This window comes from Felis catus, chromosome X (genome assembly GCF_018350175.1).
Source record: "Felis catus isolate Fca126 chromosome X, F.catus_Fca126_mat1.0, whole genome shotgun sequence".
NCBI lineage: Eukaryota > Metazoa > Chordata > Mammalia > Carnivora > Felidae > Felis > Felis catus.
In genome coordinates, this window is record NC_058386.1 from 15,892,497 (window position 1) to 15,907,136 (window position 14,640).

General features: G+C 44.3%; 1 protein-coding gene across 9 annotated transcripts in view; it reads right to left on the reverse strand.

Annotated features, from left to right (window-relative positions):
* Window positions 1-14,640, reverse strand: part of SH3KBP1 (SH3 domain containing kinase binding protein 1) — a 334,393-nt gene that overhangs the window by 146,751 nt on the left and 173,002 nt on the right. For 5 of the 9 annotated variants that reach the window (XM_023249326.2, XM_019823637.3, XM_011291627.4 and 2 more), the window contains 2 exons: window positions 899-1,028; window positions 295-354 (listed from right to left, as the gene is read on the reverse strand). In XM_023249326.2, coding sequence (XP_023105094.1) covers window positions 295-354; window positions 899-1,028 — 190 coding nt within the window. The remainder of the gene's footprint in view (window positions 1-294; window positions 355-898; window positions 1,029-14,640) is intronic. The other 4 variants (XM_023249328.2, XM_023249325.2, XM_023249329.2 and 1 more) reach the window with 1 other exon arrangement.

The following is a 14,640-nucleotide window of genomic DNA, read 5'->3' on the forward strand; positions in this document are numbered from 1 at the left end:
CGGGAACCTGTCCATCGTGCTACTGGTTAAATAAAAGAGACACAACTAACTTGGGAGCACCACTCAAGTCAGATTTTCCCAAATGGAAAAGAAAGACGTTTTCGTATTATTTTGACAGCACTGGGTTTAAAAGGGGAGTCTGCCACCCCAGGGAGTGGCGCACCACTATGACACAGTCGAGCCGCTTACGACATTCACACCATGACCTTGGCTCAAGACGGCACATGAGATACACAGACGCCCACGTAGGAAGTTGGGTTAGCGACTGGGAGAACAAAGCTTCCCGGTCCTGACCTTTTGCTCCATGAGCTGGAAAGGGCAGCAGAGAAGCTGGAGGGAGGAGAGCTTCAGGCCCTGGAGAAAGAAAGACCTGGAGTTCGTTCTCACCATCGCAGAAAGACACGCATGCTCACCCAAGGTGGGGCTGGACTCTCTGCTGTCTTGTCATACTTGTAAGAAACCTGGCATGCAGTCGTCCCGAGCACAGCCCTTCTCACCACCAGTGGGTTTTGTGTGTGTGGGTGTGCCATTTTTCTCCAAGTTGCTCAAGGGACGGTGAGAAATACAGTCTCCTTTGGTTCATGTAAAAAATAACTATCAACTTGCAGGGAGTGACACTTTAGAAGTGTATGGAAGCACAGTAATGGGAGCCAGAGGGGAATAGGACCACGGCATGAAGGCTGACGGTCACTCATCCAGAGATGCACAGTGTGCACCTGCACACTCACAAAGGTGTACAATGATAACCTACTAAACCACAGGGGTTAAGGCAGCATAACCAAGAGTGTACTCGTGAGCTTCTGTCACTGTCACTCGGCACAGGCTACAGAACAGAGGGGTGGCTGGAGCAGCACCTGTGGGTGCCCACACTCCCTTCCTGCATCGGGGGCTTCCTTACTTGACTTGGAGAGCTGCTCATCCTGGGAAATGCCCAGGTCATCCGATTCCCCCGACAGCTCCTTGATGAAGTTGGAAGGAAACATTCCAGTCTTTCCATTGAGAACGCCTTCCCACCATCCTTCTTCTACCTGCACAGATGCAAACACAAGAACAGAGATGCAGGACTCAGGTTAGACACTGTGGTTCCCAGTCTTCTCCCCCACCTGTATGGTGCACAACGCAGAGCCCACACAGGGAGAGCAGAAGGACCCAGAGTTTACAAGTTAACAGGGAATGAGATCACCAACCTCATGGAGTCTTGAGATTCAGACTCGGGGTGGGGGGCTGAGCCTGGGGCCCATAAACACAAGTGGAAAATAACTAACACTTCGTTTTTGCTAACCTCAAACTAAAATTTGGCATTTCCTTTGCTTACAAAATGTAGGTAACACAGTAAGAGTAGACGGACCTGTGACTGGTCACCAAACAACTCATGGACATATTCATATCGCATCACAGATGGTGTGGGTATCTCAAGATATCATTTGCACCCATCAGTACTATGAAGTGGTGATAGTTACCAACCTGCTGGGGACCTTGTTATTTAATGTGTTCGTAGGGAATTATATATTAATTAAGATAAGAAGTTAAACTTAGATTATCATATCAAAATTTGTTTCAAAAATAGCTTGATAGCTACTGCAATGGTTCCCTTTATAATCGTAGGCTTCATTTTTATGCATTTCAAACCATTATTTAACAACTGACCATGGCTTCCCGAGACTACCCAAATTAACTAGATGGCCTAACGAAATCAACTGACAAGCCCTGAGCTACAAACTCAATTGGAAGGGAGAACTCCCTGCAGGTTTCTGAAGGGTTGTAGATAACCCTGAGAAGAACCGCAACTGGGTGAAGAGAGACAGGGAGGGCGGCCAGACTGGAGTCCTCTGGCTGGGAGAGTGAGGCCGGATCTGGGGGAGCAGTGACAGTGCAGAAGGCAGGTATGGATTGGAAGGCCCTCTGAGGTATGAGCTGGTCTTGAGACACCAGTTCGCTGGGACGATCAAGAGGAAGGTAAAAAGTCATTCCAAGATTTCGTGATGGAGCCACTAAGAGAACAGCAAGATGGCTTCTTGGAGGAAAGTGACAGAACATTCTGAGAAGAAGCAAGCATTAAGTTACTTGTGTGGGCGATATAACAGAAAGAGACCCTGAACCTTTGGAATTTTTTTTTACCACATGCATATATCACCAATTCAAACTGACAAATACAATTTAACAGCTAAAACAATTAAAACAAAAAAGATAAGGGATATTAGAGTCAAAAGTCCAGTTCAAATCCTACTGAAGCTTAGCAGTTGTCTGACCTCATTCAAATTTCCTACCAAACCAAACCCTGAGTTCCTATCTATACAATGGGGATAATGAATACACTCATTCAGTGTTAAAGACAAATGTATTACGACTCTACACTAAGGGCTAGGGACACAGAACTGTACAGGGCATCGCTGTTTTTTCCCTCAAGCAGTTGACAATGTACGAAGGGAGAGAGGGCACGTGATCGAAAGAGGGGAGAGGACTGGTGTGACAAAAAGCTAGTAATGGGCAGTGGACAGATGGGAAAATGCCATGACTCAGCACAAACCAGACTGGTTACACAAAGTCGAGCTCACCGAGATTTGGGATGCTACAGGAAGCCTTTGAGGAAAAAAAAAAATCAAAATTAAGGTTGGCCTTGAAGAGAATGAATGATAGATGTAAGTAGGAGAAGGGGGTGCGTGAGACACTCCAGAAAGGGGGGAGCTGACAGGACCCGTGCAGTGGAGACAACGAGAATGCCGTTTGGAGCATTTGTTAGGGAACTCATGAAATACAGACTTGCACAGTGGCGATTATATCTGCGTGATCACAGAAATCTTCGGGAAAGCATCCAGACATCCATGTACAACTGTCCCAGTGACTATTCAATACCAAATCGTGGCATTTAACAGCATTTCAGTTGAAACCATTCCACGTTACTATGCCAACTCAACTGATATGTGTTATTCTTTCAAGGAGCTTTTTATAGGATTAGGATGGTTGGGAAAATTCGCCATGAGCCTGAATATAAATAGTCACCGGATTTATAGCGGGGGTCCTTTGTACTTGTCCTGAATAAGAAACCATAAAACGACCTTCTTTCTCCCAGGATCACAGGGCAAGAGGAAAAACCGAGGGCACAGACCACAAAGGAGCAGTCCCTAGCGTAATCCCCGACAGACAGCGCAGGGCACCCGGGCCAACTCCATTCATTTCGGTTTGACAGTATCTAAAACAGTTCCGTTCCCAGTAAAAGGCGGCTCCAGCCTGAGATCCCTGAAGGAAGTACTCCTGATGTGTGGGATTGGTCAGCCGCCTGCTGGGAAAACAGGGGTGTCTTCACCTCACCACACGCCCAGGTGCCTGTATCCATGTCACGGCACAGTCTGAGAGGAGTGGCCAAGAGGGAAAGAGCAGAGGTCTATCATTAGCCACGCAGGCAGGGAGCGGAGGGGCAATAAAACCACCGCTCACTGCCTGGGGGGTACGCTCCCCATCACTGGCGCCGTGGCAGTGGGGGCGGGGCGGGTTGCCCGGCCCCTGGACCGGTGAGAGTCGTTCAGTGCTATTTCTTCCCTTACCCTGCTGCTTTAGTTGCAAGATCCAGGCTAGAGACGGGGTGAGGGGTGGGGGGTAAAAATGATCCTCGCCCTCCAACCATTCCTCTTCAGCAGTATTCTAGAGTTCAACCTCCCGTATTGAGATGAGGACACTGAAGCCCAGAGAGATTATTCATTCCGTCAGTCAAAGAGTAGAGCACAGTACCTGACACTTTGAATGAATAAACGAACAAAACGCCGGGAAATCATTCAAGCAAACCCGCTATGGGGGTCTATGAAGCCCTGGTTCGCCGACCAAAGGACCTGCGCTACTGTGAGGAGCAAAAGGGACAAAAACTGTGGGACGTGTCTTTTGGACATGGGACATGACTGTGTTAGCCACTGTTCTTAATTAAGTGCCGCCGGGCCCAAGTGTGTGTGCCCCTCTCTATCCGACCAATATTTCATAAGCTCCCAGCCCGCGCTGCCCTAGTACCTTGGGGCAGATTCAGTGGTGAACAAAACAAAGACACTGTGCTGGAGAAGCAACAAAGAAGAGAACATACAGACCCTGTGCACCCCCCACTTAGAACCCAAGCTTGCTTATGTTTGTTTGTCTATTTAAAAGAAAGAAATGTAGAAATGTGTCCCTTGGCAATAAAGTGTGGATTGTGGATGTTACCGAGAGCTTATAATTTCTGCCCCAAGGAGAGTAACGAAGGGGAGCCGATACCCACCTTCTCCGACATTAACACACATATCAACGGCCTTCTGCAGGCCTTGGCTCTAGGCTGAGAACAACGCCCACCCCGTGTCCCTGTGACCGACCCAGCCAGCTCCAGAGCCCACGGCTATGTCCCGAGAGCCAACCCCATCTTCGGCCCGGAGCTGGGAACAGGGTGGCTGGCTCCTGGCAGTGTTTGAGAAAGAAATTTCAATGGTTTGTGCTGGGGGCCCTGCAATCCCCACGTCTTCACAATCACCAGCCTCTAAGTGGGTTCACTGCCCAAGGAGGCCACTTCGAGCTTTTAGCCCTGTTGGGAGCTGGGGAAGTGGCGGGGTGAATTTCAGCACTTCCAGCCAATTTTATACACATTATCTACATGCGTAAGGCACCAAAGAGGATGCCTGCGAATACAAGGATGACCATGCGGTCTGGGGTACACAGCTATTCAAGAAGAGTTTCCGCTTACCAGCGTTCAAGTTTGACCTGTCAATCGTACTGAGAAAGGGACGTGCTTTAAAGTCTACCTCAGGGTGCCCCTTAGGGGCTGCTATGGCTTTTTACATGCATGTAACCCTTCGTAGCCCACAGCTGGGTGAGAAGAACGCTGGAGGGGTAAGGGTGTGGGAGTCACAGGGGAGGGAGAGGCACACAGGCAAATGAGGTCAGCTCCATCGTTCCAAGAGCCATTTTACCGTTCTTTCCAGGAAGGAAAACGGAAGAGTCAAGCTTTAAGGAAAGGCCCACACCTTAACATGACTGAACACTTCCTCAAAATTTGTTCTGACTTCATAGGTTATATGAATCTATTTCCTCTAGGCTTTCCAATTTGTGGGTGAATAATGGCTCATAATAGTCTCTCTCTATCCCTTGTATTGCTGTTATCGGTTGTAACCTCTCCTCTTTCATTTCTGATTTTATTTGAGTCCTCTTCTTTCCTGGGGGAGTCTAGCAAATGATGTCTATTTTGTTTATCTTTTCAGAAGATCAACTCTTAGTGTCACTGATCTTTCCCATTATCTTTTTAGACTCCATTTCATTCATTTACGCTCTGATCTTTGTGTTTGCCTTCCTTCTACCAACCTTTCACTTCATTTGTTCTCTTCCTAGTTCTTTGAAGGTATTATGCTAAGTGAAATAAGTCAAAGAAAGACTAATACTATATGATCTCATATGTGGAATCTAAAAAAAAACCCACAAACTCATGGATACAGAGAACAGACTGGTGGCTGGCACAGGCAGGGGCTGGGGGTACGTGAAATAGATGAAGGTGGGCAAAGTGTACAAAATTTTAGTTATAAGACAAATAAATCCCAGGGATGTAATGTGGAGCACGGTGCCTATAGTTAACAGTAGCATATTACATATTTGAAAGCTGATAAGAGAATAGATCTTAAAAATTCTCATCATGGGGAAAAAAAATTGTAACTACCTGTGGTGATGGATGTTAAATAAATCCATTGCTGTAATCACGTCGAAATATACACTACACATGTATCAAATCATTACCTTGCATGCCTAAAACTAATACAATGCTCTACATTAATTATATCTCAACATTTATTCAGAAATAATTAAGTGAGAATTTCCACACTGGCCCTTTCTCCTATCTTTGAGAGGTAAGGAAAAGTATTTTGAAGATGTTTAAAACACTAGAAAAATATTTGGAGAGTTTTTAAGTTTTTTTTTAATTGAGGTATAATTCGTATGATGCACACATCGTAACAGTACCAGTAAATCGGTCTTCACAAGTGCAAACACCTGTGTCACCCTCACCTCTATCAACATACGGAAAATTTCCATCACTCCAGAAGATTCCCTTGTGCCCGTTCCTGGTCAATCCACCTCCACAAGCAACCACTCATCTGATTTCTATCACCTGATTGATTTTACCTTCTCTAGAACTTCATGTGAATGTTCTAACGCACAGTTTTGCCTTTTGAACATTGCTGAAAAAATACGAAGTGTTTCTAGAAAACACCTTTTTCTATGAGTGGAATTAGTGAAAAAATATTTTTAAAGGAACCACTCCCTGAAGGCATAAATACCTACATTATTTTCCTTTTTAGTTGCTTTAAATAACCATCCCTGTTGATTGGGAGACATAGAAAGCTGGTTATGCCAAATATAAACAACTGTTATCTACGTCCTAAATGCCTGGGCCCGTCCCCACTCCCCCACCCCCCACACTCCTGTGTAGTGCATTGTCAAATTATCTCTTTCTGGCAAGGCCACAACGTTCCATATACATAGGAAGGTGATTTTTTATCCCCTTGTTCTTCTGAGAAGAAGCCTATTACACATGAAAGGGTCCCCTCAAAAGAGAAATCTGCAGAGTAATTCAAAGGGAAATGATTTAAGAAGACAGACAACTTCTATTTAAGACTTCGGCAAACTCTGCCCAATGAGACAGAGCAACATCCATGATGTCCCTCACAGTGGAAAGGGCTTTTGCGGACATCCTTCAGCAAAACTTGACAGTCCTATCCTTCAAAACAGCTACGGGCTTGACTACAGGCCTTCAAATTCCTAAATGACTCTATGCTAAGACCTTACTATCACTCTAGCTTGAAAATATGGGCAAAGAGTAAATTAAGCCAGTAAGATAACCTTTCTGATGAATCAAGATCTTGAAGTCTGGTGTCCTGTCACTATTCCCAGGTGAGAAAATTGTCTGTGGGAATGTGTCAATTTTAGAAAATCTATATGTAATAAACCTTTATTTATTTTTAATGTTTATTTATTTTTGAGAGAGAGAGAGAGCATGAGCAGAGGAGGGGCAGAGAGAGAGACACACAGAATCCGAGGCAGGCTCCGGGCTGTGAGCTGTCAGCCCAGAGCTGGATGCGGGGCCCAAACTCCCGAACTGCGAGATCATGACCTGAGCCGAAGTCAGACGCTTAAACAACTGAGCCACCCAGGCACCCCTGTAAGAAACCTTTAAATGGGGGTACCCCTTTAAAATTTCAGTGTGGGAGGCACCGTCACTTTTATGTCATCCGCATTTGACCACATCGGCCAGTTTCTGCTTCCTATACTCCACACGTGTGCTGGGAGGTTCACAGGTCATTCTGGACTCCAGAGCAAGGCTCTACGAATATCCCATCCTCCGTATTCCAGACTAGCCCAGCACCTTACACAATACACTCTGTGCTTGCTGAATTAATCCAAATACTTCTCACCTTCCACGTGCCCCGTTGTTGAAATTCCTCCTGTTCTAGGAAGCATCTTCTCCACCCTCAGTGAGTGGAGAAGTTGTTAAATCTTTCTCATCTGTCAATGCCATCCTTTACCACTGTAGTACCATCCTGGGTCATTAGTTAGCTTCTTAGCTGTATGCGTCTTACCCTCCCTGACTATACTGAGCATGTGTCGAGGCAGAGATTCTGTTCAACAAATCTTTGAATCCCTGTCTGTCACAGAGAATAAGCACTCAAATATGTGATAAATCCCATAGCTGTGTAAACCTCTTATAAATAGATTTAAACTTGCAAACATGTTGCTTTTATACAGCTGTAGCCTGTTTTGTATGCTGATGATTCTAATATAATCACATTTTGTTCTAATCATGGCTTCCCTCACCTTAATATGCTCTATCATCTCTGCACATTACATAATCAGTCATGTCCACCCAAAGTTACTGGGAGAAATGAGCGAAGAGCAGCCTAAGCTCTTTGGGTCCTCGAATTTTAATCAACAAATTTTTATATTAATGTTATCTTTTTTTTTTTTTGAAAACATAACAAACCCTTCTAAAGCAAGGGGTGCGTTAATGGGTAAGAATTTAGGTATGCTTTGATCACCTATTAATTAATCCACTTCTAAATGAACTTGCTTTCGAGGCACCTGGGTGGCTCAGTTGGTTAAGTGTCTGACTTCGGCTCAGGTCATGATCTCACGGTTCATGGGTTCGAGACCCGTGTCAGGCTCTGTGCTGACAACTCAGAGCCTGGCACGTGCTTCGGATTCTGTGTCTTCCTCTCTCTCTGCCCCTCCATTGCTCATGCTCTGGCTCTCTTGCTCTCTCCAAAATGAATACAAATGTAAAAAAAATAATAATTAAATGAATTTCCTTTCTCATGGGCAAGCATAAAACAAAAGGCATCTTTCTTCATATGTAAGTCTTCAAAGTTCTTACACCAAAAATGAAATGAGGATTACCTGCTATTTTGGGTCCCTGGACCCAGTTCCAGTTGTGTGTGTGTGGGGGGGGGAGTGAGGTTTCCCCACACCAACAAGCGATTCTGCAGACATGAGCCCAGGGTTCTACCATTTAACTCAATGCTGACCCTATCTCCCCAGAGACAGCTTCATACCCCACAGTCCTAAAAGACCGCGCTCTTCCCTGCCCCCAACGTCAGACGCCAGTTTCAAATCCAGCTTGTCACCTGTACTTCTGACCCACTGGCTATAAATCAGAAGTTCCCATGACGCCCACCTCAGGGTCAATTAATTTCCTAGAGCGGATCCCAGAACTCAGGGAAACATTCTACTCAGCAGATCACAGACTTAATGTAAAAGGATCTAACTCAGGAACAGCTGGATGGAAGAGCTGCACAGGGCAAGGCACGGGGGAAAGCGCGTGGAGCTTCCGTACCCTCTCCAGACACCGCTCTCCACGCACCTCCCACATTCACCAGCCCAGAAGCTCTCTGAATCTGTCCTTTGCGGGTTTTTTGGAGGCTTCATTACACACGCATGGTTGATTAATTCACCGGCCACAGGCAAGGGATTTAGCCTCCAGCCCCTCTCCCCTCCCCAAGGTCAGTGGGTGGGACTAGAGTTGCAACCTTCTCATCACACACATCGGCTCCACTGGCAGCCAGCCCCAGTGCTTAGGTCTTTCAAAAGTTACTTCATTAACATAACAAAAGACACCTTTATCACTCTTTTAGGAAATGTCAAGAGTGTTAGGGGCTCTGTGACAGAAATGAAAGGCCAGATATACATATTTCTTCTTATAATTCACACTATCATAAATGCCCATCCATACCCACAAAGGTTGTCTGATTTACAAAGTTCTGAAGAATTTGAACAGCCTGTTTAACGCTAGCTGAGAGAAGCAACCCCAGCTGTGGGTGCAAGAAGATGCCTAAGTTTGGGGCACCTGGGTCACTCAGTCCACTGAGCTCCTGATTCTTAATTTCAGCTCAGATCATGATCCCAGGGTCGTGGGATCAAGCTTCGGGCTGGGGCTGAGCATGGAACCTGCTTGAGAGGCTAGTGCGCTCTCTCTCTCTCTCTCTCTCTCTCTCGCTCTCGCTCTCGCTCTCGCTCTCGCCCTCACCCCCCTCTGCCCCCCATTCCCCACTAGGCTCTCTCTCGCTCTCTCTCTCACCCTCGCCCCCCCATCCCCCACTTGTGCTCTCTCTCTGTCTCTCAAATTAAAAAAAATGCCTAAGTTTCTTGCAAGTCCAAGTTAGCATCTCTGCAAACTATAAGGCCAGGTTGGGGATTTTTAATCTGAAATTGAAGCCATTGGTCTCCAGGGAGCTTAACTAGGGACCAGTGAAAAATACCTCAAAAACAAACCACAAGGAACAAACCAAACCAAGTTATCTCTGAGAGAGAGACTGGTTGAGACCAAGTTCATCCAACCCAAGAGGAAAAGTGGCTCCTTTCCCAGGCTCTAGATGACATAGACAGGAAAACAAAGAGGCTTCAATGCACTTAAAAAAAAAAAAAAAAAAAAAAAAAAAAAAAAGGCCAACAAGCCAGGTTTGAAACCCCAGAGCCCTCAAATGCCATTTCTCCTGATGAGCTTGTCTATATGCCACCTCTGGTCTTAGAATTAGAATTTCACCTGTATTTATTAGTCCCCTCCACTCTGGACAAAAATGACGCAAGTGTGCATTTACAGTGATTTCCTCAAAAATATCTATACCCAAGAACTCAGTCTGCTCTTTTCCCTTTCGAACTGGAAGCCCAGGTCCTTTTAGGTTCACAGAGATGGATCTAATGATGAGAGCAGAACCAAAGTCTAGCCAGGAGGCAGAGGCATGTTAAGTGCTCTCTGGAGCAAGGTGACTCTGCCAGGAGCACTCAGCCCAGACAACCCTGCTTTCCCCACTCCTTCCGGGCTGAGCATTCCGGGCTGGCAGTCAACTCCTGCCAGAGGAGGGTCAGGCTGGGTCTACCCACCTGCCTAAGCCCGTTGCGCTGACTGCTAGCCCACCATTCAGTCACACACACTGCTCAAAAATACCTAAGTGTGAAGAGAAAGTGAGTGGTGACAGGGATAATGGCAAACAATCTGAAAGTTAAAAAAACCAAACTGCCAAATCAGGTGTGGACGAGATAACTAGAAGAGAGTGGGGGCAGTGGGCTGTAGAATGTTAGTAGGAGTGTTGTCAATCCATTTAAAAATAAAAGAAGGAAACCATGAGGATGCACTATGGATGCAGACAGGCTAGAACTCAAACCAGCAAACCCATATTTAAGGAAAACACCTTGGCCCTATGAGCCAGATGACAAATGGCAGATGAATGCACATTTTTTTTATTTTAAGGTAAAATTATATAAGATATATATTACTTACCTTAATCAAATTAATTGTGTTAATAAGATATATATCTAATTTAATTTATATCTATAAAATATCATGTTTTAAGATTCTCTACTTGATTCAACCTTTTTCAAAAAACCAGTCCAGGGATGCCTGGGTGGCTCAGTCAGTTGAGCCTGACTTCAGCTCAGGTCATGATCTCACAGTTTGTGGGTTCGAGCCCTGCATCGGGCTCACTGCTGTCAGCACGGAGCCTGCTTTGGATCCTCTGTCCCTTTTTCTCTCTGCCCCTCACCTGCTTGCGCTCTCTCTCTCTCTCAAAAATAAATAAAACATTAAAAAAAAAAAACAGCAGTCCCTACCTCCAAAAACAAAATCTGAGTTGTCTTGTTTTTTTTTTCCTTTGGGGTAAGAGGGTGTGTGTGCATTTGTGTGTGTGTGTGTGTGTGTGTAGCTTTGCAATACTGTAAAATCAATCAATCAATAAGAATATAACATATTTATATGCACATACACATCATCTGTTCTATTTTTACTGATGAAGGGATTGATTGATTCTATAGTATTGCAAAGCTAATACTAGGGCCCTACCTCAATCTGTTCCTGTCAGTGAAGAGCTTTTATTTATTTGGGATGTTTATCTTTAGCTTTCAGTAGAATGAGAGAGTAACTACCCACTGACATTTATACATCCATTATAAAAAGGCATAGTTTATATTATACAGTGACAAGGGCCAAAAATCTGCAGTATTACAAGTAAAATGGAATAATGGGGAATTTAATTTTTGATCATATAATTTTTTAAATACGGTTTAGGGGTGCATGGGTGGCTCAGTCAGTTGAGTGTCTGACTCTTGATTTTGGCTCAGGTCATGATCCCAGGGTTGTGGGATCAAGCCCCATGTCAGACTCCATGCTGACTGTGGAGCCTGCTTGGGATTCTCTCTCTCTCGCTCTCGCTCTCGCTCTCGCTCTCTCTCTTGCTCTCTCTCCCTCTGTCCCTCCTCCCCCAGCTCATGCCCTCTCTCTCTAAAAAAAAAATAATAAACTAATTTTAAAAAAGTAAAAAATAGGGGTACCTAGGTGGCTCAGTGGGTTGTGCGTCTGACTTCAGCTCAGATCATGATCTCACGGTTCATGGGTTCGAGCCCCACATCGGGGTCTGTGCTGCCAGCTCAGAGCCTGGAGCCTGCTTCGGATTCTGTGTCTCCCTCTCTCTCTGCCCCTCCCCACTCACGTTCTTTCTCTGTCTCTCAAAAATAAACATTAAAAATTTGTTTAATAAAAAATAAAATATGGTTTAAAAGGCCAACCTTTACATTTTGTTTTACATAACTATCATAGGCTACATATTTTTCCTTTTTCCGATTTGCAGCAAGCCCTTCATGAAGCCGAGCAATGAAAGGGCAGTGAGTGTACAGGAGACTAGCACCAAAGGTGCGAAGGGCACCCTGTGTCATCTAGGCGACAAGAGGAACACCTGCAATCCCTCCTCTCCTTCAGCGATCCGCACCTGCCTTCCCTACAGCCAACAGGCAGGTGAGGGTGGGCACGACTTCCCAGAAAGCTGTTAATGATTCTCCTTATCTTGATCTGTATTTCTTAAAACATTATTGCAACACTAAAGAACAAACCATCTTCTGTGACACAAGCATTTTTTTTTAACCAACAGTCTTTAAAAAAAAATTTTTTTTAACATTTATTCATTTTTGAGAGAGAGAGACAGAGCACGAGCAGGGGAGGGGCAGACAGAGAGACGCACACAGAATCTGAAGCAGGCTCCGGGCTCTGAGCTGTCAGTACAGAGCCCGACTCGGGGCTCGAACTCACTCACTGCGAGATCATGACCTGAACTGAAGTCAGACGCTCAACCCACTGAGCCACCCAGGCACCCCCACGAGCATTTTCAATTATTGTTCCCTTTCAGTCTTTGATCACATGCATGGAGATATATTTTACACAGCTGTGTCCTAGTGTATGTAAGTTTGTGTCCTGATCTATTCATTTATTTTGTAAAAGAATCTTTTCATGCTTCCATTTACTTATTCAGCAAGCATTTATTAAAGTACATATCAGGTTTCAGGCACTATTCCAGGTACCATGTATAGAAAGATCGATCAAAACCAGATCCCTGCTGTTGAAAAGCTCTCAGGTTAGCAGAATTTAACAGAAAATCACAACACAGTATTGTAATAAATAAAGATTTAAAGGCCTCTTGGGTTTACCATCTCAATCAATGTCTTCACAATCTTCTAGCTGGATACTATCACTTAATTCACATAACTATTCCCTCTCTTGATTATTTTTCATTATCACAAGCAATTATGCGTTTCACATATTTTTTTTTTTCTGTTAACCATTTTCTTTGGATAAATTCCCGGGAGTGAGATTACTGGCTCAAAGGTTGTTAATTCAGATTTTAACAGCTCTTGCCATACCTTGCTAAATAGCTTCATATTAGGATCAGAAATATGCACAAAGTCACCACTTCTCAGTATTAGCCACAGTCTTACCGCTAAGTATTTTCTCGAGATTCTCAAAAGCAGGAACCCATTATTGTCTTAATTTGCATTTATTTCATTAATAGCAGTGTGGAACAGTTTCTCATGGTAAAGAGTTTTCTTTCCCCTTGTGGGCTTTGGGTCTATGACACAATTATCTACCATTTATCATTGTTACAGTACCTTCTTAATATATTTTCATATATGATATATATAATAACTTTTTATGATCATTTCTTGCAAAATGTTTGGTCTGTTGTTCTTTTTTTTTTTTTAGCTAAACTCGCTGCAAATTATACCAAAATTTTAATTCTTTTTTTTTTAATTAGTCACACTGTTCATTATTTCTCTTGGAATTTCTTCCATGGGTTTGGTCTTAAGAAATGTGTCCCTTGGGGAGCCCGGGTGGCTCAGTCAGTCAAGCGTCTGACTTTGGCTCAGGTCATGATTTCAAAGTGGGTGAGTCTGAGCCCCACGCCAGGCTCTCTGCTGTCAGCCCAGAGCCTGCTTCCAATCCTCAGTCTCCCTGTCTCTCTGCTCCTCCCCCGCTCTCCCTCTCTCTCTCAAAAATAAACATTTAAAAAAAAAAGGAAAAAGGAATGTGTCCCTTTCACCATTGGCATAAACCTTCACCTCTGTTGCCCGTTCCTGTTTTGCTCATTCATCTTTCAACAAACGGCTCCCGTGTGCCCGACTTGGCAACAGGGATACAAAATGGTGAACGAATGACACATGAATACAAATTCTCCAAAAAGTGGGAGATAGGCACACGTGCTTACTTTGTGTCCTCCAGGTGCCATACTGGGAGTCCCGGTAACTGATTTTCTAGAGACAGGTATCTTTGTTTGATGCCCTATTTACTATTTATGATTCTGTTAGTGCGGGTGTAAACTGGCAGAAAAGCAAAAGTGATGAGAATGATTCTGTTCAGATAGCAATGAAAATAAATCTTGACTGCCAGAGATACAAGTGCCTTATCCCCCAGAAAAGATAACCTCAAAGGGTATAGTTTACTGCCCCGTGGGGACACGATGTAGTTTTGCATCCAACTTAGCAACCTTAATCAAGTATTTTCTCTTTCAAGTCATTATAAATACCTTCCTCTTCCACAATTCTCTTTGAGCCAACCATACCATCTTGCAGATCCCCTCATTAATGAGTTACATAAAGCTTTGACGCATGCTCATTTTATGTTTGTATGAACAGGGAATGTGGTGGCTAGCATCAGCCCTGCTACTTGGACCCATGCCACAGTTCACTTAATCTCCTCCTTGACGTCTAGCTTCCTTTTTTTTTTTTTTTTTTTTTTTTTTTTTTGTAAATCATGGGGTTCTGTAAGGTCGAATGGTACTCAGGAAACCAAGGCTCTCACAGAAGTGCATTTCTATATACAGGTACATGTGTTGAATC